Here is a 25,769-nt window from a genome sequence, read left to right as displayed (position 1 = left end):
AAGGTACAGATACTCATGTCTGAGACCACTTGTTTATAATCTTTTCTGAAGACAGAGGAGGTCAGTAAACCCTTAAAGGACTCTTCCTGGCCTGTGATGCTCTGATGGCACTGAAGTTTCGCTATAGGATCTCAGAGGAAAAGGCAAGGCAGGGCCAAATGTCACAGACCTTTGACCCCTAAACTGCAAAACATCACTCTTAACTTCAACTTAGTTAAAATGGCACTTGCTCCCTAAGTGTTTCATAATTAATTCAATTTAAAAATCCTGATGTTGGTTATGTTTATATGGGATAGATTTACACAGAATAGCATTTTAAAATCAATGCTAAATGCGGTAAGAACAAGAAAGATTAACATACTGTTTTCACATCAGGAGCCTTATAATCTAGGAAGAAAGAGTGGAAGTACTCAAAGAACTCTCTCATTGGGAATTCAGGTGAGAAAACAATCATAAGAGAAAAGGAATTAAGAAAAGCATATTATAGAAAGGACAGTTAATACGAGGCTATGAAGGATGGATATGAACACTGTAGGCAGGAGCAGCAGAAACAAAACAGAAGTGGGGAAGCCCGGGACAAGTCTAAAACAAGACTGGAACAGTTCAGTCGAAGGATAGAGTATCTGTAGGATGGCAGAGGAAAAGAGAGCTGAGAACATAAATCGGGGGCAAATTAGGCTACACACTGCTGCGTGCTACAGATTCTGCTTGAGAGTAACAAGAACAGCACTAGTCTCCTTCAGTGCTGTCGCCTCACAACGAATGTCACATACAGGAATCAGGCTGAAATCAATAAAGAAGAATTGGCTTGTTTTTGAGCAGTGAAGAAACAGTATCTAAAAATAAGACGTGGCATGCCTGAGAAATCCTTTTTAGAACAACTTAAGGTCTTTTTTTTCACCCCCAAAGAAACATGTTATCGATTCGCCATCAAAAACTGTTCATCGATGTAAACAAGAAACCACAAGAGGTATGAGATCCACATCCCAATCTCTACTATTTTCAGTTCCTATGGAGGATTAGGCAAATTGTAGTTATTCTGATTCCAGTATTAATTTCAACTTAGTCATTTACTATGGATCCTGGACTCCATAGGGATTTGTGAAGCTCAAAATATGATTGGGAAATTGTCCTTGGTAACAAGGAACTAGATGGCAAAAGAAATCACATAAAATAATTTGTCAACCAGAAATTACTATATGTTCAGAAAAGATGAGAAACTGTTAGGCAACAGGGCAATATATAGTGAGACAATCATAATACAGTCCCTTCAAAAGAGGCAGTGAAGCACTAGACTTGGGAATATGTATAACCCCAGAGATTGGCCTAACAAAAATCTAACAAGTCAAATATCAAACAAAAGGGAGAGAGGGAGATACTGGTAGAAGTGAGTGACATTATAGTCACTAACTCAATTGAATTTTTGAGCTATAATTGGAAATAATACAAAGGTGAGGTAGGCTACTCATTTTCTTATGTCAAATAAGTCATTAAATTTCAGACAGTGCACATTTTTATGCTGTTATTATGCCACGGAGAAACGAGATCGAGCCATTTGAAAAGGAGGGAAAAGAATATTCCACACAGATGATGTTAAATAGTATCAAAAAGCCCTCCCCATCATCCCTACTTTCTTACTGTGTTTGTGGCTCTAATTAAGGTAATTCATGGGGTGCCAGGAAATGGAAGAAAAAGGAAAATAAATAGTCAGTCAAAAGTCAAAGTTCCCAGAAAAATCAGAAACGATCTAGTTAACGGCTATCACTCCCCTTCACTTTACCCAGCCTGAGTATGAAATATCCACTAATGTTCTCTCACGTTTTTTTAATCCATTGGAGTACTTACTCCTCTGCTCAACTTTTGTCTATAACACATTTCTTTAATTTTATATTCTTTGGTTGACATACATTTTAAACGAATAAAAAAATTCTCCAAGGTTTTTAAAAGGACATCAATCTCCTGGTATGAAGACTGCTTAAAAACAAAAACAAAAGCAAAAACAAACTCAGGTCCTAGTGCCGTTCACAAGTCTGTCCTCACCTTTACCATCCTCTTACTGGATGTCTGCTCCCCACCACCAGACCTCACCCTCCCAGGCCCAGAGATATATGCCCCACTCCTGCTAACACTCCACCTTCAACATGCACAGTCTCCACTCCTTATTTCCCTTCTGCACAACGTTTCCAGAAAGAAATCTACTAAACACTATACAAGAAACAAGTTAAATATTTAAGAAAGTATAGAAACTTAGTACTAGAAGTACTAAAACATTTCTGTTCCTACTTTTCTGTACTCAATCTTCAAGGGCAGGTTAAACTGCAAGACAAGACAAGTCTGGCTTCCTTTCCTCCCAGCAAACATTGTGCCTTACTTTCCACTATAAAGCAGCAATCCTCTTTCTAACTCCTCCATAAATTTTCCATTCATCAACTCAAAACTGTTTACTGAATAGATACTATGTGCCAAACACTGATCTGGCTCCAGGGGATGCAAAAACAAACAATTCAGAAAATCATCTATTCTCATGGCACTTGCTATACCTACTATCCAGTGGAGAACTATATATAAACATGCATGCACCTGTGTGTGTGTGTGTGTGTGTGTGTGTGTACATAAAACACATAAAGTGGTGATAGTTGCTATAACAAAAACAACAGAGGGATATGGCTCCGGGTGATTAAGGTTACTTTTCCTTGAAAGGGCTTCTCTGAGAAAAGTGATGATTAAACTGAGACTTAAATGACAAGCTAGAAGAAGTCCTCTGAAAATCAATGAAGGCAGAATATTCTTGGCAGAAGGAATAAGTGGAAATGTTATATAAGAGAGGGCACTGCCCTAACATAATCCTAATTTTTTAATGTCACTTTGGCTGCTCCACAAGGTATAAACTGAAAAAGGGTGAAGGTGGAAAGAAGGAGACCAATTAGGAAGCTTTTGCAGTGGTCCACGGGAGAGACAGCTGTGACTTGGACTTGGCTGTAAAAATAAAGAGATAGAGAGACAGAGTTGAAGGTTGTTCTAGAGGTAGAGTCAACATGATGCGCTGATAATTCAGATATCAGGAGAGTGAAGGAAGCCTCTAGGAGTGGAGGTGCTTTAGTTACAGATTCTAGATGGTATGTAACTCTTATAAAGTCTTTTATTTAAAAAATCCAATTTCTCCACTTTTATCTCCATGATATCACAACAGTTATACAAACTACCACCATCTCTTTAAAGGACTCCTATACTAGCCTCCTAACAGAAGTCCCTACAACTACAGTCAGTTCCATCAAACTACACTTAGGTCAGTTAAATTTAAAAAAAAAAAAAATACACATGAGTGCACACACACAAACATACACATGAGATCACCTCTCTCTCCTGCCTAAAACGTTAAGTGTTTACACTGATACATAAACCATGCATGTAAGAACCACAGATATAAATAAACAGAAATTATAAACTCACGGACAGGAAGTGTAAAACGTAGAGAAAAGTAGCCTAATATATACTTGTTGAATCAGAATACCATGCAAGGCCATGCTAGATTTGCTCTAAGAAAGCTTAAAAAAAAAAAAAGCCTAAAAGGTATTAATCTGAACATTAGTTAACTTATCTATCAAACAAAATGAACTTTAACATCTTTTAAATAGAAATGACAAAATCCAAATACATGATACAACATTCACGATTCTACAATTCAATAAAAAATAAAGAGACATGTTAATAGGCAAAATGTGATCCACAAAGAAGGAGAACAGTCAACAGAAATAAACCCAGAAATGAAGAACCTTAAAACAGCTATTACTATATGATTATAAATTATAGTTATTATAAATACTGTAAGTATCAGAAAGTAATTAAAGGAAAAATGATCATGACAAGGAGAGAAATAGAAAATATTTAAAAATTAAAAATAGAATTTAGAGGTTTAAAATAAAATGACTAAAAGGAAAAAATGCATGTATAAAAAGAATTATACAATGACCAAGTGGGATTTATTCCAGGTGTGCAAAACGTTCAAAAACTAGTTAATCTACCTTCTCAACAGGCTAAAGAAGAAAAACCTTATGATCATATCAGCAGATACAGAAAAAGCATTTGACAAAATCTAACACCCAATGAGTTCGGCAAACTAGGAAGAGAAGGAAACTTCTTAGACTTCATAAAGAACATCTATAAAAAACCTACAGTTAACCTCATACTTAATGGTGCAGATCTAGATGTCCTTTCTTACCACTCCTATTCTATATCCTACTACAGGTTCTAGCTTACGCAGTAAGACAAGGAAAAAGGCAAACAAATTGAGAAGAAACATTAGCGGGAAATATGACTGTCTGTGAAGAAAATCTCAAAGAATTAACAACAATCACCACCAAAAAAAAATCTTCTAGAACTAATGTTCAGGAACAAGTTGCAGGATATAAGGTTAACACACAAAAGTTGACTGCATTCCTGTAAACCAGCAATTAAAATTTGGAATTTGAAATTAAAAACACAATATCATTTACATTATAAGACCAAAAAAATAAAATACTTAGGCATAAATCTAACAAAATATGTATAGAATCCATATGAAGAAAATTATAAAAGTCTGATGAATAAAATTAAGAAAGATCTAAATAAATGAAGAAAGATTCCATATACATGAATAGGAAGACTGAATATTGTTGTGACACCAATTCTCCCCAACTTGATCAATAGATTCAACGCAATCCCAACCAAAATCCCAACAAGCTATTTTGTGGATGTCAACAAACTGATTTTAACATTTATATTGAAAAGCAAAAAAACCCATAATGGCCAATACAATATTAAAGGAGAATAACAAATTTGAAAGACTAATATTACCCCAACTTTAACACTTACTATAAAGCTACAGCAATGAAGTCAGCATGGTATTGGGAAAAGAACAAACAAATGAATCAATGGAATACCACAGAAAGCCTGGAAATAATCCCACACATAGTCAACTGATCTTTGACAAGACAGCAAAAGCAACTCAATGGAGAAAGGACAGTCTTCAACAAATGGTAGTAGAACAACTGGACATCCATATGCAAAAAAAGGAATCTAGACACAGTCCTTATACATTTCAGAAGTTAACTCAAAGTGGATCGTAGCTCTAACTATACAATACTAAACAATGAAATGTCTAGAAAATAAATAAGAGAATATGGGTGACCTTTGGTTTGGCAATGAGTTTTTACATACACCAAAAGCACAATCCATGAAAGAAAAACATTGATAAATTAGACTTAATTAAAATTAAACACATCTGCTCTGCAAAAACACAACAGAATGCACACACAAGTCACAGACTAAGAGAAAATATCTGCAAAACACATATCTGATAAAGAACTTGTATCTAAAATATATAGACTCTTAAAATTCAACAATAATAACCCAATTTAACAAATGAGTAAAAAGTCTGGACATCTTAACAAAGAAGCTGCACAGATGGCAAATAAGCATATGAAAAGATGCTCAACATCACCTCATCAGGGAAATGCAAATTAAAAAAACAATGAGATACTACTACAAGCCTATTAGAATGGCTAATACCCAAAATACTGACACCACCAAATGCTATCAAAGATGCAGAGCAACAGGAACACTTACTAACTGATGGTGGGAATGTCAAGTGATCCCACCTATATATGACCCAGCGGTTGTAGTCTTGGGTATTTACTCAATTGAATTAAAAATTTACATCCGTACAAAAACCTGTGCACAAATGTTTACAGCAGCTTCATTCATAATCGCCAAAACCCAGAAACAACCAAGATATCATTAGTTTTATCATTATCAATTTAGTTTTGGCATATCTTTGGGATAGCACACTTCAGTCTGAGGTGATTCACATTTGCATCAATACTATCAGCAGTCTATAATTATCCAGTAACTAGAATGTGAACATCTATGTGTTGCAATCCAATTATGAGTTATTTGTATCTCTACTACTGTAGATATATATAATCTCCTAAAGAGACACCTGGAGGTGATCCTTATTATCAATGACTTTTTCCCACTGGAAAATGAAACCACATCAATTGGGCACAGGATATTTTGCCTACGATGGCCATACACACACATAAATACATAAATAACTATATAAACATATTTAGTTCAAGTAAGAATGAACTAACATTATACACAGAAAGATAAAATCAAGCTGTGTTACAAGCTAAAGTAAACCAACACACGACATGATTTGTTCTGATATGACAAAGAAGGCAATTACATTTTTTGAAAAACTGACCTTGTCTACCTGTTTCCCTCTACTCAGGCAAACAAAAAAATACTAGATCTCTAACTCTGATCAAGGGATCAGAAATCAAGCATGCTTCAGTGTAAAGACAGAGCAGAATAGGTTCACAAACAAAGTCTCCAAACAAAAACCAAAGGCTTAATGCTTTACATTAATGTCTGAACATTATGCAGAAACTTTTGCAATAAATATGACATGGTAAAATACAGAGAGAAAACCTGTGAAATTATGCTTAAATCCAAAATGTGTATATTGGAGTAATAAAGGAAAATATAAGTACCCGACTGATGGTGGGGAAGAAAGAAGAAAAGGGATACAGAATACACGTTCCCATCCCCCAGGGACTATCACTCTAAACTCAAATGCCCACATTACTTCAATAATAGGAAAACAGCAAAATAAAAACTTCAATCTTTAATGGATTTGCAAAGAATACTTTAACACCATTTTCTTCAACATTATTTTTCCTTAGGATTTCTTAATAAATATAGCAAATGTATCTTCTACTGAGGACCAAATTGGAAAATAAATTAGCAGGATATAAGATTGTGAAAAAGGTATCAATTGTAATATTTTCTCCAAAGGTTTTTTCAATATATCTTTAGCCACAGAGTCATATACTACATGTGAAAAGTTTTCTAAGCAGCATGAAATAAAGGAAATAAAAGATTTCAGGGATTAGCTAAGTATTTCTACTCCTCTTTAGTATGAACAATTTGTTCTTCCATAAAAATTAAAAAAAAAAAACAAAACAACCCAAGAACAACTTTGTTTTAATGTTATACCATGCCAAAAGGAAGATGGGAAGAATAGGCAAAGGAAAACAGCCACAGCAGAGAAGAAAAAATGACACAGTCCTTACCCGCTAATCAGAGACAGAGGTCAAGGCATTCAGAAAACTAACATCAAGCAGAAACATACAGGAGAGCCTAACTTACAAAGAACAGAAGATGCTGCCATCATAGATTAGTGTGAGGCAATAAGGTTGAGTAAAAGACACACATTTGAATCTTAGATTCCTAAATGCTTCCATTGGTCCTGCCTAATGACTCCAAGGACAGTCAGTAAGAATTGATGAGTTACAGTCATTAACAAGCATATACTAAATTTACTTGACTAACCCTAGACTTTCTTTTTTATCTACTTGCTGAGAGTTCATCATAGTTTACTTAATATTCCTGTTCTTCCCCGGTATCTCCACTACAAAATTGGGGGTTAAGAGGGAAAAGCAAGAAAATTATTGTCAAATACTGTGGGGGGAAAAAAAAACTTCAACATGTGTGCGTACTTAATTCATTTCTGTACTTACATATACATTTCTATTTGGAGTCATTCATTAAATAACCATTTGCTAAATAAATACTACGTAATGACTATTGTCTTAAGGACTAGAAATACAAAGGAAACTAACCCATGGTCAACAATAAAATATTAACCAAATAAACATAAAACAATCATTTGCAAAAACAGAATTTACTTAATGCAGGGAGTCCCACACTATTTTAAGAGAAGAGCAACCCATCAAGATAATTCAATAACAAGGGCAGGAGGATATTTCCATATCAAACTAAGTCCTGGGAATACTGCAGGACAAGCAGTATACTTTATGAGATACTGCTCCAGTTTGATTTACTTTCTCCTTTCCTTTAAAAATTCTTCATAATTCAATCATTCAATCTTTCACTTTTCCTTTCAACAGTTACCTGAGAAAAATGTATATTCAACTGTTGTGTAGTGTTCCATATATGTATGTGTGCGTGTGTGTGTGTGTGTGTGCATACATATGTATATACATATATATGGTCTCATTGGTTTAGAGTATTGTTTAAGATCTCTACTTCCTTACTGAGCCTCTCTGTAGATGGTCTCATTATTTAAAGTGTACTACTGAAGTCCCCAACTATTATTGTAGAACCCTATATTTCTCCTTTCAATTCTGTCAATGTTTACTTCATATATTTTAGGTCTTTGTTGTTTGGTACAGAAAGTAAATTGGTGTTTGCCAGGGGCTGGGAAATAAGCACTGAATATTAATGGATAAAGAGTTCTTTGGGGGTGTAATGAAAATGTTCTGGAATTAGACAGTGGTGATGGCTCATTAATTCTATGAATATACTAAAAAAAACATTGAATTGTACACTTTGAAAGGCTGAATTTTATACTATTTAAACTCTATCTCATTTTTTAAAAATCCAATATTTAGTATAAAAATTTAGAACAGATCACCTCCAAATTTGGTGGGGGTGAAGACTAACATGAAGGAACTTTCTAGAATGATAGTAATGTCCAATATCTTGGTGGAGTTTGGGGTTACACAGATTGGGTATGCATATATCAAAATCAGCAAGTACATACTTAAGACTTATTCAAGTTACTGCATACAAATTTTGCCTCAAAATAACCAAATTGTATACAAACACTGAATTAAGTTAATGACACGTATGTTGAAGTGTTTAGTGGGATGCATACTGATATCTGCAATGTACTTTGAAATACACCAAAATTAAGATTAACAAATGGACAGATAAATGATAAACCAAATCTAGCAAAAGATAACAGTGGGTATATAAGTACACACTGTATAATTCTTTCAGAATGTTGTATGATTGAAATTTTTCAAAATAATGTATTGAATAAAAAGTTAACAAACAAGAAAAATATCCAAAAGTCATGAGTACTATGCACAGAGTTAGAATAGAGTTATAAAACAGAATCACTGAGTGGTAATATTAGAATGTCTTCTCTTGGAGACATGACATTTAAGCCAAGATATAAAAGGCTACAAGGAGACATCTATGTGAAGATATTCCAGGTTTCCCTCCTCCCCTCCAAAAAATCTTATTTTAAAGGCCCTTAAGTTTTGTGTGTTCAAGAAAGCCAGTGTAACTGAAGTATGGCAAACGAGGAAAGGAGTAGTATACAATGAGACTGGGGAGAAAGGCAGGGGTCAAATCAATCGAGGTTGTAGTCAGGGTAAGGAATTTTGATTTTCTCTACGTGCAAAGGGTGTAAAGAAGGGATTGGGTGTGTCCTTATTATTTAGAGTTTCAAAAAATCACACTGACTGCTATGTGAAGAATGGCTTTGAAGTGTTTAAGAAGTAGAGAAACTATTATCAGAGTCCCTGCAAGAACAATGGTAGTTTGGAGGAGAGTGTTGTTAGTCAAGATAGTGAGTAGTGAATATGGGAGATATTCTGAATGAAGAATTGACAGTATCCATTGACAGACTGACAATAGGATGACAGAGGAAAGGATAGATCTCGGGTTTTAGCTTTAGCCAGAGTGAATGAAGTGACATTTACTGAGATGTAGGAACTGTGGGAGAATCAGGTTTGGAGTACGGTAGACCTGAGGACCAAAAAATTTTACTTAAATTGGGCATGACTGGACTGTGATAAAAACAGGCAAAAGAAAAGAACCAGAATAATCTGGAAGCCATTAAAGGACAAGTTTTAGATTTACAAGTTCTTTCTCTTTTAAGAATAAATTTTGACTTGATTGTATTAAGGACCTTTGATCCAGTAAAAAGATCAAACTTTAATGCAAATCCAGCTCACTGATTACTGTTATCTATCTCTTCAGTTAAAGATAAACTGGGTATCAATAGCCTTGTATCTCTAAACTGAGAGAGGTCAAAGGGAAAAAATCAGGAGCGAGAATGAGGGTGACAAGGAAAACCAAAAACAAGTACACAGAAGTAACATATTAAGTCTTAACTGTCTCTCACCCCGTCAACGATAAGAGGCTGTCTGATTCTTAAATTCCACATATAACATGTTTAAGTACCTTATACTATTTCACACAAAGTGGTAACTCAAATTTCAGCTCTCATCCTCTAATCCCATTAGGTTACCAAAGTATACTGAAAAATCCATGGCCTTTGGAGCTGAAAGAACCAAAATTTAAAGCAGCCCACCACTCAGTAGTTCTGTGACCTTGAGCAAATTACTTACCATTTCTAATCCTTAGTTTCTTAAATGTAAACGAAAATAATTAACCCAAGAATTAGCATTAGAAATAACACTCACAAAGTGCCTGCTACATGGAAAAAATGCTCCATAAACAAGAGCTACTATTATGCAAAAGGAACCTAATTCATCAATGCTCAAAGCAGTAGTTTCTCCTTTGGCAGCACAGATCCCTGTTTCCAGAAAAGAAAGATGTGAGAGAGGAGGAAACCACAGAAAAGATGATCAATTTTATTTTCACCATGTAACACAGAAGGAAGTAAAACAGAAATTTATGAATATGTGACCATCCACAACCTACAAATGGATACGTTAAAAGGTTTGACTATAATTCAGTTATAGGAACAGACCTTCCCAGGGAATCAATGTTCAACTCAACGCTTAGACAAACTAACAAAAGCTCCTCAAAATCATAGCGTAGTTAAAATGTGATGTATCTCAATAAAATTAGTAGAAAACAAAACTGATGAATCACCAAACAATAAAAAAAGATCAAGAAACTTTAAAATATGTAATTTCACCCCTTTTAGAAGCTGGCTCTTGATGGTAAAGGTTTTATGGGAGGTTTCCGTAGTGATTCAGAAGGGGTTTTCAGGGAAATTCCAAAAGCTTTATAAAGCTGATGACCCTGGTTCTTTATTTTGTTTTATTTCACCTCAAATTTTATGACTTCCCTTTCTTTCAGCATAAGCAAAACACTTAGCACTCTTATACTTAACAGCCACGATTGTGATTATTCATTCTCACAAATGAGAAGGAGCAACTGGGGAAGAATTACAGGAAAGATAGGAAAGAGGAAGGATCATAAAGGATGTGCCCAAATATAAAGAAAAGAGCCTTAAATTGAATTAGGTACCCTCAGTAGTGTTTAAAAAAAAAAAAAAAAAGAAGGGATTTAAGCACAGGGTTGAAAAATTAAGGAAGGAAAGCCAAGTGATGAGGTCACAGATTATTTTTTTTAAAAAAAGTAGAAGACAAGACATGAAAGAGCAAGCAAAGCAATCTGCCATTTATACAGAAGGAATTCTCAAGAGCTGAGGATTCATAACTCAAATTGTGACACACCAAGCAATCAAGATTTTCTTCTAATCATTTTTATTTCTCTAAATTCCTCTGAATATTCTGTCCTTTTTATGTAGTTTCAATTGTAATAATAGTATTATTACATCCTATCATGTAGATAATAACAGTATCTAAACTAGAATTAGAAAGATGACTTCTGAAATTTAAAAGTATACACCAGAATAAAATTATATTAGGAAAGTCTCAAAAGCTAGCAGGTATGTTACAGACTCTTAGGCTATGTGGAATGCCAGTGATTTCAAACTACAGAGAGAAGCTTCTGATTTTCTCAAAGACATAAACCACAAATCAGTTCCATGCAGCCCAACCTACTCAGCAATCTAGCAAATCCCTGTGAAGTGCTCACTTTTTTTGAAACTGTTGATGAGTCTGAAGAAATGATTAATGAAGAGATGCTATAGTCAGATAAAACAAGATTTTCTAGGGCTCGGTCTTAAGTCCAGGACCTATATCATTCAAGTCAGCCAAAGCAAACTGCTCTCCAGATGAATAAAATAATCCTAAATAATCAATCTTAATGAGAAAACAAGACTTAAGAAATGTTAATGTGGGGTACTGAAAAGCTTGGCCCTCACACTGCAGGAATGCTTAAAATGCTGTGACTTCCTGACTACTGAGCATGGCCTAATTTCTCTCATATACTTACAGATTTCTGTCAAATGTAAACAAATAGTAACTGATTAACAAAATTGTCAAGTTTTTTTAAAAGCATCACTAATCCATGATAACAGCATGCCCTCATGCATTTTCTTAATCAGCAGATGCTGAAAATACAACAGTTGCCAAGAATGCCAGGAATATTTTTGAAAGTAAGTCAGGAAGCACTGCCCCAGTACAATTATATATAAAACAGGCAAGCAAAACAGTCATTAAAATATCCTTCAGTTTACCTTTTACTCCAGTTTAGAATATTCTGTTCTAATTTCTCACATTCTATTTTCTCTTTCCTAGCAAGATTATTAAGTTGATATTTAACATCTTAGAAAAAGGTAAAGGTAAAAACTTGAAAAGCCTTGTCAAATATGACATCTTCCTTTTAATCGTATGTTCTTAACTTCAGTAAGTTATATTCAACTACATATACATATAAACTTACATCTAATCTCAGGAACTCTTAAGACAATTCCTTCTTTTAATTAGCTAGTGATTTCATCTTACAAAAAAGCTATAATTTAGGTTAAATTACTCTTTAAAATTCACTTTAATAATAGAATATGGTAATTCAGCTGATAAATTCTTCCAGAGGAACAAGTAATCAGAAGCCTGAAACCATTAAAATATTATTTGCTCTATGGGAATTACGAATTACACGTTTACTCAACCGTATCTGCTGAAAGTCACAGAAACTCTACCAAAGGTAATTGAAGAACTTACCAATTTCCCTTGCAATTCTGACAGCTTCATCTGCATCCTGTAAAAGCAGGAAATGAGACCCAACATTAATCCCATCAGCCATTGCACAATGTCTTTAGGGCAGTCATATATTGCACTACTGTCTCCTCTGATTCATTTAATGTTCAATTTTACAACCTTCTAACTCTTTTCATTCAGAGAAATGTAAAATTAATACCATAAGTGGAATGTAAATTCTACCTCATCATTATTATATTAAGAAACTCAAAGCAGTTTGAAATGAGCTGGCAGGAAGCACTACCAGAATTGCCAAATGATCTGGTGCAGTTGCTGGAATTTAACGGCAGAATTTAGATGTTTACAATCAATACTGAATCATAAATCACATCATTAAAGCTTGTCTACAGCCAGCTTGTTCCAGTCTCTGATACTTACATGTCATGTTTTCCTTGTTTCTGTCAGCAGGGGGAGTGGATTCTCTATTGTTTGGGAGAGGCTCAGTAGATTTTCCAGAAATAAAAAAGTAAACTTCCAGTATCTATAGGAATTGCCAATTGTACCCCCCCCAAAAGTACTTCAGTAATCTCCATTACTTTTTCTTTCTTTTTTTTCTTTAATTTCACCCTTTTCATCAGTACAGTTTACCTTTACCAGTTATATCTTGGTAACATAAATTAAGATCTTAAATTCAACGAACCAACTAGTAGGGGGAAAACTTACAAAAAGCCAAGGAAACAAAATACATTCTAAAACAGAACAAGGCAAGAGTTTATGAATGTAAGGATTAGTTACTGCTAAATATCAACTAATGCTTCTAAACAGACAAAAACTTCCTTTGAATCTAAACCATTTGACTGATCATTAACTCTTACCTAACATGCTCAACATAGGGCACTCTTGATAGATTTCCCCAATATAACAGTAAAGAGAAAGCTGAAAAGGTGTCAAATCCAAGCCTCCTAGTAAATTTAATTTTTTTTAACACTTCAGTAACATAAACTAAACTATCACAGGAATGACAATAACGTTTTGAAACCACTAGCTGGTAAGGGTGCCTGAATTTTCAGAAAACAACTTTAAAATATCAAAGTAAAGGCTGGTATTTTTTAAGCTTTTAAGCTAATACTTTAAAAATGTAGAGTGACCGTGTCAGAATCCTTTCCGAAAATGGGGGGCGGGGGTTGTTTATAACTGGTTCATTCATGTCTAATAAAAAAAAAATCTTCCTTAAAAGTCTTCAGTACCTAATAACATCCCCTGAATAAGGAGGTTGGCAGGGGAAGTTGTCAGAAAAATTTAATTTCCTTTCATTAGCCAGTCTGCTCCACAAATAGGTGCTTGTTAAGTTCAAAGCAGTCCTGAAAGCGACATCAGTTTTAAGTCTTTTTTTTTTTTTACTCCAAGCAGTCACATCTGCTAATGAGATTTTCCAAATAACAATTGTTTTCAAGTCAGAGATAAATCTATATCTCCCATTCTACCCGCCCCCTGAAAAATCGAGGTTTACTGCTTTATTACACCTTGCTGTTTTCACTGACCCTACATTCTCCAAATTTTAGCTTAAAAATCCATGAAAAGGGTCATTTAAGAATGTTAGTGGTTTCCACACATTGAGTTTGAAGGTTCTTTGTTCAAGCCAGTGACAGTTATTAGAGAATACTTCCCCTTAATAGCCTCTCTGTCAGGAAGTGTTAAACCTGCCAAATGCGGACAATTAGTGCCTCGCGAACAAAATACAGGAAGAGTGCTGGCTGATGGAGACTGGATTATAAGACGCCGAGAAGGAAACTTTTTAACATGTCTCTTCTTTCAAACGTGTAATAATATATTTACAAAAGATATTCAAAGAGGAAAAAAAAAACCTGCTGTCTAAAAGGTTCATTACCTTGAGAGAACCACCAGGCAAATGTTAGTTCCTTAGTAATATTTTAACATGTTTTTTATATATACACATTATGGATGTATGTGTGTACAGAGAAAGAGATATAAAATTTACACAAAGCAAAACTTCTAAAAAGTCTTTAGAGGCAACAAATCCAACACTTCTATAAACTGCCACAAAACAATCCTGTCTTTTAACTTACTGGTATACTTAAGTTTTCTTACTATGAAAAGCAAACTTTACTAAATGAACTTCCAAGTAAAATCAAATTGTCTTAAAAATTTATTTTTCACTTGTCATTCATCAACCCAAAATATTTTATGGAGAATTTATTATGTAGTAGACATTAAAAAAAAAACTCTATTATCAGTTTCAACAATAAACTATTAAATATACCTAGCTCCAATATGTTCTTCCAGCACATTTAGTTTTATTATGAGGCCATTTAAACTACTTTTAAAGAGATAAAGAAGCCTATATTGCTCCAAATTCACTGGCACTGGCACATCACATAGGGTAACTTCCCTGTAGGACTACAGGTAGAAAAAATTTTTGTAATAAAAAAATTGAATCAACAAGAAAAAGACCAACAATCATCAGGAAAAATGGGCAAAGGATTAAATAAGTTTACATAAAATGAAATTCAAAAAGATAACATAAAAAATGTGTTCAATATGTTCAGTCATAATTATACACATACAAATTAAAACAGTGAGACACCACTTTTCATCTACTAAAGTTTGATAACTGCCAGGAGTGGTGACCTGAAGGCGAACAAGCACCACTCTCACTGCTGGGTGGAGTATAAAATGGTGCAATTGCAGGGGTGGGGGTTGCAATTAATTTTATTAACTCAATAATCGGTTTCCCTCCCAAAATTCTATAAAACGTCATTCAAATGAGAAATTATTAGAAGTATGATTGCTCCATCATACCTTTCTTGTTTTAAATTTTTTTATTGAAGTATAGTTGATTTACAATGTTGTGTTAGTTTCAGGTTAGTTTCTTTTTAAAAAGAAATTGTCAGTATCTATCAAAGTTTGAGGACATACATCTTCTGACCCAGAAATTTCATTCTGGGGAAGTTATCCTATATACATACTCACATGCGTGCACAAGAAGAGATATATGTAAAGACATTTACTATTTTCAATTTGTTGGTGGTGTTTTGATAAGACAACTTAAAAGACCTTGAATAGGGAACTGGCACTGTAAATGGTACACATACTAAAATAGAATATGAAACAGCCTTTAAAAAGAATGAGATTGATCCATATGTTCTTATTCATCCATTTGTGCATTAATTCAATAAATATTTCGTGGGTGATATGACATGAAATCATTTCTGCCCCCATGGAACTTACAGCCTAATACAGAAAAGAGTAAACAAATCAACTGAGAATTGAAATAAATACTACAATGGAAACAAACAGTACAGAGAGAGAGACATAGAGAAACTGTTTTAGACAGACTGCTCAGACAGGGTCCTTTCAAAGTAAAATTTAAACTAAAATCTGATGATTCCAATAGCTGGCTGCCATGGGAAGATGAAGAAGAAAGAATTCTAGACAAGAGGAACAACATGGATGAAAATCTCGGATTAGAAAGGTACTGAAGCCCAGTAAGGAAGTGGCAGAAAAGGACAGGATGCAGGCCGAGTGGCAGGCACAGCCAGTGCAGACAGGGCCTCACGGGATTCAGTCCAGGGTTCCCTATACCTTGGCTCCATGCAAAAGGATGACTTATGTTCAGGTTTAAGAAGATGATTCTTAAGATATGCAAAATATAGTATACATTGTGGGGGGGAAAGAAAGTTGTAGGATATATATGTATGACTCTATCTACATTAAACAGAAAAATAAATTTGAATGCTCATAAAAGCTTATGTAGGGACATATTTTAAAAACTCAGCTTGAGTTACTGCTCAACAATAGCACTGAGGGTTGGAGAAAAGGGGAACTATTACTTATCACTGCATACCCTTAGGGACACACTGAACTTTTTTTCACCATAAAGATAAAAAATTTCTTACTTCCTACTACTTTCATAATTTAAAAATTAAATCAGCCACACTTGAAGGAATTATTCGAATTATCTAATTAGTGATTTCCAGGGCACTAAATGTTATCAAAACAAAATATTCTTAGAATCTGCTTAAACTTTTCATGACTCCCCATTGCGTTAGACCCAAACTAAAATTCCTCAGCTTGTTTTCAATGCTTTATTCTGCCTGCCTGCCTGAGCCACCTGTCTCATCCCTAGTTCCTCTCCTCCTCACACTTGACTCCCCATCACAAAGCCTAGGCCCTCTCCCCAGCCTTCACACATTCTGCCCATTCAGCCTGAACTCCCTTCTCCTCCACCTCCTTTCACCAAACCAACTCTCCTTGCCTTATGTCACATACTAAGCCCTGAAGATTCAGGAGAAAAGGAGGGAACAAGAAAGGCACCATCACTGCCCTCATGGAATTGACAGTCTAGACGAAAAAACAGACTTTAAATATGACTGTACAGCAGCTAAGAAATCATTATCGAGATGCATGTTGCAGAAGTAAAAAAGGCGTGTGACAACAGGGGATCTCTAATTCAAAAACAGAGTTCCAGGAGACTTCTCAGATGTAGTAACTTTGAAAAGAGACCTAACAAAACACAGTCAAGGTGGCTGGGGCCTGAAGAGTGAGCCTACAGTAGAGTTAAACAAGGCCTCAATGACCACCATAAAAAGAATGAACTTCAGCCAAGAGCAAAAAAAAAAACCACAAGGGGCCACACTCTGGCTGCATTTTGAAGAATTTTAGCATATGATTTACTTATCATTATTATTTTGTATATTCTCTACACTCTGTATCCTTGACCCCAGTAAAATGTAAGCTCCTAAAGGGCTAAAACCTCTGTCTAGTTGGTCCAAGGATATATATATATTTTATTGCGTTATAGTCAGTTTACAATGTTGTGTCAATAAAGAATATATTTTAAATGCCTAGAACAGTGCCTGGCACATTCAAGAAACGGCTGTTGAATGAAAGAATGAACAAATGAGTATTTTAGAAAGAGGTGAGAGGGATGTGAGGAGTCCAGCTGGGAAGCAGTAGTCTAGGTGAGAGAAAAATTACCATTTTCTCTTAACCTAAGGGGCGCATGTTTGAAGTTTCACCTAAATGTCACTTTCTTTAGAAAGCCTTTCCAATCCTATTCCAGGTTAGGTGCCACTGCTATGTGATCACATTACACTCTGTCCTTCAATTATGACAGCCCCTGTCACATTTAATCTCCATGAGAGCAATGATCAGCTCTCTCTTGCTCTCTACTGAATCCCCAGAGCTTAGCAAATCGGCACAACCAACACATTATTTGTTGAATGAATAAACAACTATCCATCAGCATCCACAGAAATAAGTCCGTAGCAATAAGACAATCTTCTAAATGACCTACTCCAATGCCAACAGCACTACTCATCTCAGGAGCATCAACATTAGAAGTAAGTGACCCTATATCCAAGGAGATGTAATGGCTTGTTCAGATTCACAAATCTAAGTGATATACAGCAAGGAAGTACCAGGCAGCAGTTCTGAGCAGGGGTTCAAGAACCAGATAGGCTTGAATTTTGCTCCACTTTAAAACAAAGTACACTTGAAATATTGTTGACAGTGGGCAAAACCAAGTCCAATATTTACCCTCATTTCTTTATTCTCAGTCAAGAACTTTTTTCACTGTATCATACAATTTCAAATTCTGAAACTTAAGTTTCACAAAACCTACTCTTTAAAAAAATATATAGTGCTACCCAAATAGTAATTTTTTAAATAAATATTTCATTATTAAAAAGTCAGGGGAGAGGGTATATAGCTCAGTGGTAGAGTGCATGCTTAGTATGCATGTGGTCCTGGGTTCAATCTCCAGTACCTCCATTAAAAAAAATTTTCTTAATAAATAAATATTTAAATATTTTCTAAAAATTTATAAGTACACATAAAAAATCAGACTTTACATGGCAATAAGTTTTCAAAATGAAGGGCCACAAGTTTAATTTATACTGAAAAATAGTAGAAAGTAGGTGCATTTCAATTTACAGATATTAAACTTTATTTAATAAACATGTAAAATGAGTATTGAGCCTTATTTTACCAAATACGTTCTGCTCTTTATTTATATAAGACAAATCTCTTTTAAGCAAAACATCATTACTTCTTCACAAATTCAACTTGGCCATATTTGAAGAAAAAGTAGAACTGATTCTGCTTAACACTCTTACTTTAGAACATCCTCAAGAGGGTTTTCCTATCTGTCAACTATATGACATACAATATATGAAAATACTAAAGGGAGTAAAACAGCAAGATCTGTTCAAATATTGTCCAATACATTAATATTCTATAGTTTATATTAATAATAAAGTATATATTATACGTTTTAATTTTCTTAAGAAAATTTGTAACAAGTAAGATAATAATCCTCTGAAAATCGAAGTCAAATACAAAAATTTCAACAGAAGGAACAAAACACATTTGATGCTACTAATTCTTTATACAATATTCAGTTGAAGTATTTAGAATATTATTTTCATTTTCCTATCAAAAGTAATAAAATTTTAAAAACACAGAAAGTAGAAAAATTAAAGAAAAATATATTAGAAATAATATTCCTGATGGTTTCAAACCAGGAGGTAGGAAAAAGGAACAATGTAATGATATCACTTGATTCTATTCTGCTAAACAATAAAAATACCTGTAATGTCAGCCTGTCTCTAAGGAAGCCACACTCAGATTCTGAAGCTGTTTTATGCTTGGAAATACTGATGAGGAAAGAGCTGAAGGAAAGTATTAAGCTGTACAATTCCAAAACAGCAGTTGAAGAAATGAAGAAAGAGGATACTGGTAATCATTTCCATTACTCTCTTATTTCAGCATAACTTACATTAAGTGCACTCCATCATCCAACCCAAAAGTAAGAGTGAAAATTCTGTTTTACAGAGAATATGATGGGAGGGGCAGGTGATGTTGCTCCAACCAAACAAGTAGATTACAAAAATGTAAAAGAGAGCTAACAAAAATTGGGTCCCTTATGTGCAAGGCCAACTTACTTGTTAATGGTCTATAGCACCCATCTGTGAGGCAGCAAAACCCAGCGCAGGTATCGGAAGCCAAAGGCATATACTCCAACACTGGCTCAGTGACAGTAAATGCCTTACCTACCAGTATGCCTCTCTGGCATTAGGTTTTCTCATCTGTAAGATGGACATAATAACGGTATCTCACAGGGTTGTTAAGATGAAATTAGTAACAGCTGAAACACGCTAAAACAGAGTCTACATCATTGTAGAAATAAATTATATGTTTAGTGTCAGGGAGAACTACTTGAATTTGCCTGTCTTTGATATATTTTGCTTCCCTTCTCTGCCCAAGAAGAACCCTGCTCATCAGCTACAACGAGTGCACAGATAATCTGATGCAGTGAAGTCCACTTTGCAGTTTTGTAGTGCCATTACTCGTTCTGTATCCTACAGGTTCAGGGGATGAGTGATGACCACAGCATATAACAACCAAGGCCAGGCAGGAAAGGAACAAACTTGATAGTTTTGTGGGGTGCAGGCTCTATCAGATTGTCAAGCTTAACTGAGTGCTTAGTGTTTGCTAGACTCTGTAAAAGCTCTATCTGTATACAAAAAGCATCATCAAACTATTCTGCATTTATAAAATAAAGCAAAACTTTCAACATCCTGGATTCAAGAAACAGGTTCTAGCCGATTGTGTTTTCCAGATAACTCCAAGTCAAATAGACTTCCTGTTTAACATATTTTCAAATCTTGCAAACATTTAGTATATGTTTTTATAACTGTAAAAAAGCATAGTAAACATACTTGAATCTTTTTTCAAAAACATAAAGCCTTTGAAGCATCATCTGTAAAGTTATTCTTGGTTTAGCAGGGGAAAAGGATACTGATGTCTAAGATTGTACTCTTTAATTACTAGGACAGCTTTTTGATTTGGGGGGTTTTGATTTTTTAAATAATTCCCTTCACACTAGTTTTTTGTTTTTGTTGCTGCTGTTATTTGGCTTTCTGCTAAAGCAAAAGTACAGTTTTTAACATCTGGCTAATTAGGTGATAAAAACAATCACTACTCTAGGCTTACATTGTATAATTTATAAGCTTTATTCAACTACATTACCATACCATACATTCTGAAAGAACAAACATTACTATCTCTCTGGAAGAGCAACAGGAACTCAGATAAGTTTAATAAATTTCCCCCAAAAAGCTGGCAGGTATTAGAACCAACAATTTAATCATTGTTGATTCCTCCCTCGGCTTCACACCTGACATCTAACAGATCACGTAATCCTACAGATTCAACTTCCACTATCTCCACACCTTCTACTTTGCTCCGTCCTAATACCTATTTTAGGCCCCTATCGTTTCTTGTTTCTTGTTTGGATTAAAGGAAGAGCACTCTAATTTGTCCACCAACGTCAAGTTTTGCACGGCTCCAATCCATTTTCCATATCAAATCAAAGTAAATTTTCTAATTCCACAATATCATCATGTCAATTCTTCTACATGAAACCATTCAGAGGTTCCCAAAGCCACAAAAATGACCTCCAAACCCAGCTGCACAGCACTGGAGGCCGTGCATACCTGGATCCTAAGTTCCTCTCCAGCCTCTGACTTCAGCCCCTCACACTGCATACCTGCAGTTTTCTAAAGCTCCCATGGTCTCCCAGATCCAAGCTTTTACAAGATATTTTCACTGACCACAATACTGTCTCTCCATAATTACCTTCACTTTTTAGTTAACTCATCAGACTTCAGGTATCACTTCCATTGGAAGATCTGCCATGACGTCTTCAAACTAGGTTAGTGTCACCCCTACATGGGCCCCACACACTAGAGCTTCATACTATTAAAATGTATTAAACTGCCTGTCTACTTGTAGGTCTCCCTAAGGGGACTTGAAACTCTTTGAAATCCATATCTGTGGCTTGTTATTCTTTGGTAAACAAATGGGCTGGGATTCCAAACCCTGTCCTCCACAGCTTCAGATGAACATTCTTCACTCTGCTCTAAAGTCCCTGAGATCAAGTTAGTAAGATATTGAATAAAATGAAACTTGTTAAAGGCAAATACTCGATACCAGATGACTACTTGAAATACTACTTGAATACCTGACTACACAAATTACACTTTAAAAAGACATTAGTTTCTCTCTAATGAAAAGGGTTACTCAAGAACGAAAGGAAACCATTCCAGAAGACTCCTTAAGTATTACACACAGTGTTTTAAAAGAATGTGGTAAACCATCTCCATTTAACCTCCAAATAACAGTCTAAATATCCAAAAGGAAAAGGAACAAACATTTTGGGGAGAAATGTAACAAATTGAAACCACATTAACTTACCTAAGTGCTTGAGAGGGGAAAAAGAAGTAGAATATAATATAGTTGCCAAGAAAAAGAACCGGCCTAAAAATACCACAGGCTAATTAAAGAAAAAAAAACCATCGATTTTAAAAAGACGGAATTAACTATAATTAGCACATACATTCTTCCAATGTAAAAGTATTGCTTAATGTAGTTGGTTACAAAAATCATACAGTATTCCAAAAATTTACACTATTTGCATCAGCAAACTTCTATCTGCATAGATAGTCTCAAAAGCAATCTTTACCTAACAAATCTAAACCACAAAATGTGAAAAATAGTGTAGTTCCAAATGGATGTGGAGTTGTTATACAAGAAATTTTAAATAACCAAATTTAAAAGGAAAAATATCTATATCCTCTTATATCAGAAATAAAGGCAAATTAGAAATAAAACTAGCATTAAAATTTATCAGAGAAACAAAAGAGCATCCCTTAAAATTATTTTTAAATGCTTATCTGAAAACTATATCATGCAGGTTCAATTGTGGCTTGAACAGATTCACTCAGACAACAGCTTCTAGGACTATGTATCACAGTTAAGTTAACACAGACGAGGAGAGCCTATGGTTACCTGAGAGTGTAACAGTGTCTTAAAAATCACGTAAAACACACAAGGAGACAAAAATTGAAAAGAAAAGTGAATTTATTTTCTTATACTTTCTACTCTTCCCTATTCTTCAAATTAACGGAGGTTGGGAATTCAAAAATGTAGATTGTTAAATGCAGCCTCCCTGAAAAGATAACCAAAAAACATACTGACCAAGCAAAACCAAGTTTATTACCTATTACAGTAAAGGGTGCCATCACTTTGAGGCAACCTTGGAGGTTCCACTGAGAACTGTTCAAGACTCGCTGAAAGCCACAGTTCAAGATTCTAGATTCAAAACCAGCAAAGACCCCCTGATGCCCACTGAGCCCCCTTCTCAGGGGTTTCCCCATGCACAAAGGTGAGAAAAGTCCCACATTGGGTATAGTTCCAACTTTCTTTTCAGGAAACTTAGAAATGAGGAACCCTTTGACTTTCTGATCAGATTTGAAAATGTTTATTATTGAAAGAAATCTTCTTTATTACTAACAATACCTTCTTTATTTAGTCACAAAATATCCTCAACATTTTTTGTTTCAAGTCCATAAGACAAAGTTCATATGGAAGAAGATAAGCATAGGACCTGTAAGTCCATCTTCATGTCGGCTCCATAAAGTTTAGAAGGTTTCAAGGGTATACAAGTAGGGCAAAATCTGCCTTGAAACCCGTATCAAAACCTTGAGAACTTTCCTGTCTTAACTTATTTTTTGTCCATGGGAGTCTGGGTCTGGGAGAGCTCTCTCTTCTAGATATTAAACCACCAAGGCACGGCACATTGTCAGGTTTGCAGGTACAGATGGCTAACCGTTCAGTTGAGGGCCCGAACATGAGGTGTACAAACAACATATCTGATGCCATTACAAGACTCTCATATATAGGTTTGTCTCAGGCTGTCTGTGCAGTGAATCAGACTACTTCTCCTTAAATGTATTAAGTCTGTAACTCAAATTCATGTTCTTATCTTTCTAGATGGCACAATTTCATCAAGGATAACTCAGAATTATAGTAGACTCTTTTGTAAGCTTTTGGCAAGAATGGTTCATTTGAGAGGCACCTTAGGGAAAAACAGGGAAGCATACTCTCGGACACCAAGTGTTCTACATTTTTTTATTAACATGAGGAAGCTTTCAGAAGACATTCAAATGCCAAAATTGTTTCTTTGTGAAATTCACAGGGAAAAAACAAGTTCACAGGGAAAACCAGGTTCACAGGGAAGAGGAAAGGCATAGGAAAAGCCAAATTAAAAAATGTGAACTTAAAACTCTCAAACCTAATGATCTTTATCATGCTATTCCTTTTCCTCCATTCTATGCTCCTCTACTTTCCCCTGCTCTGCCCTTTCTTCTTCTGACCTGTTCCCTCTTTCTTCTGGATGGCCAAAAACTGTCAATTACCTTTAAAAATGAAGACCTTAAAGAATAAAGCAAGCCTCTTATGGCTGAAGTTAAAGCCTTGGTCTCATTGTGAAATGAGAGGCATTACCAAAGACTTCCCAAAGCCTACACAAAATAAACAGAAATTTACAGAGAAATTGAGGGTGTTCTATGAATGTATAATCTAGGATCCCCAAATTTGTATCAATTGGTTCATACTACTGGCAAGAACCTCAGACAGAAAATACTGGATTAAAGGGGAGAAAAGGAAGACCTTGAAAGGGATTTGAGACCTCTAATCACACAGGAAACCAGAGAAGTTCAGAGAAACTGTAAATGATAGACAAGGTCCTTGGGAGGCTACCACCAAAATCTTTCTTATGAAATTAGGCTGGACTCTAGTCCAGTTGTGCTGACAAAAAAAAAAAAAAAAAAGGATAAGTCTACTGGAGACTTCAGAGATGGGCTCTTTAATATCTCTAGCCAGGATTCAAGAGGAGACCCTGAAGCAGTTGTGACCCCAGCTTTCTCTTCACTTATTGTGAGTAGCCTTAAACCAGGAATGGGAAATTTTACAAACAAAAACTGAACGGGAAATAGCCACACTGTCAGATCTTCAATTCCATACTCTACATTTTGAAAGAGCCTCAAAACAAAAGCAGAATAAGACCCAGAATAAACTAATGACCTTATACATAAAACTAGATGCTCCCACTCCAGAAATTAGTGTCTTCTGATACAGACACCTGCAGATATTGTAGCCAGAAGTGACAACGAATAAACAATTCTTCTGTATTGGACAAGAAAATGAAGAAAAAACTATCATAGGCAATGTTCCAAAAATGAATTGAATACCCATTTCCCATTTTACCCATCAACGTCAAAAGGAGAAATTTCACTAATTATTAATTATTGATACAGGAGGTACACTTTCAAACTTAAATCCTGCCATTGTTACACAACTTCTCTCTCTCAGTGTCAAGAAAGCACTCAGATAATGGGTATCTCTAATACTCTTCACATTTCCCATGTCCCAGCCCCTGTCACCTTTGGACCTTTATTCAAGGAACATTCCTTCTTCCTACAAGACACCATATCCACTGACTATTCATAAGAAAGAATCTACAATACAAACAATTTCCAGATCAAACGCTCTCCTAACGACCTCTTTCTTGAACTCCTGAGGACTCTGCTTTTCATCACTAAGACAGAATTGGAGCTCTGACTCATCACTACCCCTGTGACTAAATCAAGCCCAAACTGAAGATCGCAAGAAGGCTAGATTTCTTATTAGTAAACAAAAACAAAAACAATTATACTCGCAGAAATATTAGGGCAGCACAGATGAAGGTTCATAATGACCCATCTAAACCGCTATCTAAACTCTCTAAAATGAGAATGTAAAAAGACTAAAACCCAACAGTTGACAGCCTAGTAAAGAAAAGACTTGTCATACTCTGCTCAGAGTCTTTCAAGGGTGCAAGCAAGGTATGGGCCAGACTGCATCTTCATTTGGAGGCTCAACTGGGAACAAATCCAAGCTCAGTCACGTGGCTGGCAGAAATTATTTCCTTGTGGCTCAGTGACTGAGACCCCACCATTTTGTTGATTCTCAGGAGATCACCCTCAGAAGCTGTCTACAGTTCATTGCCATGTGGGTTTCCTCAATATGACTGCTTTCTTCATCAAGCCAGCACCTAGAATCTGTTCTCCAGTCACCTAAAATGGAGTCTTCTATGATGAAACACAATCACAGGCATGATGCCCAAACTCTTTGCCCTATAATGTAACTCAATGCAGCAATATCCCATCACCTTTGCCATATAACATAACTAATTAAGGAAGTGACATA

At 35.2% G+C, this 25,769-nt stretch overlaps 1 protein-coding gene across 5 annotated transcripts in view; it reads right to left on the bottom strand.

Annotated features, from left to right (window-relative positions):
* Positions 1 to 25,769, bottom strand: part of PCCA (propionyl-CoA carboxylase subunit alpha) — a 330,692-nt gene that overhangs the window by 213,483 nt on the left and 91,440 nt on the right. For all 5 annotated transcript variants that reach the window (XR_012511757.1, XM_010959668.3, XM_074378474.1 and 2 more), the window contains exon 8: positions 12,681 to 12,717. Coding sequence is in view for 4 of the 5 variants with exons in the window: in XM_010959668.3 (XP_010957970.2) it covers positions 12,681 to 12,717 (37 nt within the window). In the remaining variant the exon portion in view is untranslated. The remainder of the gene's footprint in view (positions 1 to 12,680; positions 12,718 to 25,769) is intronic.

The sequence above is a fragment of the Camelus bactrianus genome, chromosome 14 (assembly GCF_048773025.1).
Source record: "Camelus bactrianus isolate YW-2024 breed Bactrian camel chromosome 14, ASM4877302v1, whole genome shotgun sequence".
NCBI lineage: Eukaryota > Metazoa > Chordata > Mammalia > Artiodactyla > Camelidae > Camelus > Camelus bactrianus.
Note: the sequence above shows the minus strand (reverse complement) of the source record. Positions and strands in the feature narration are given on the sequence as shown.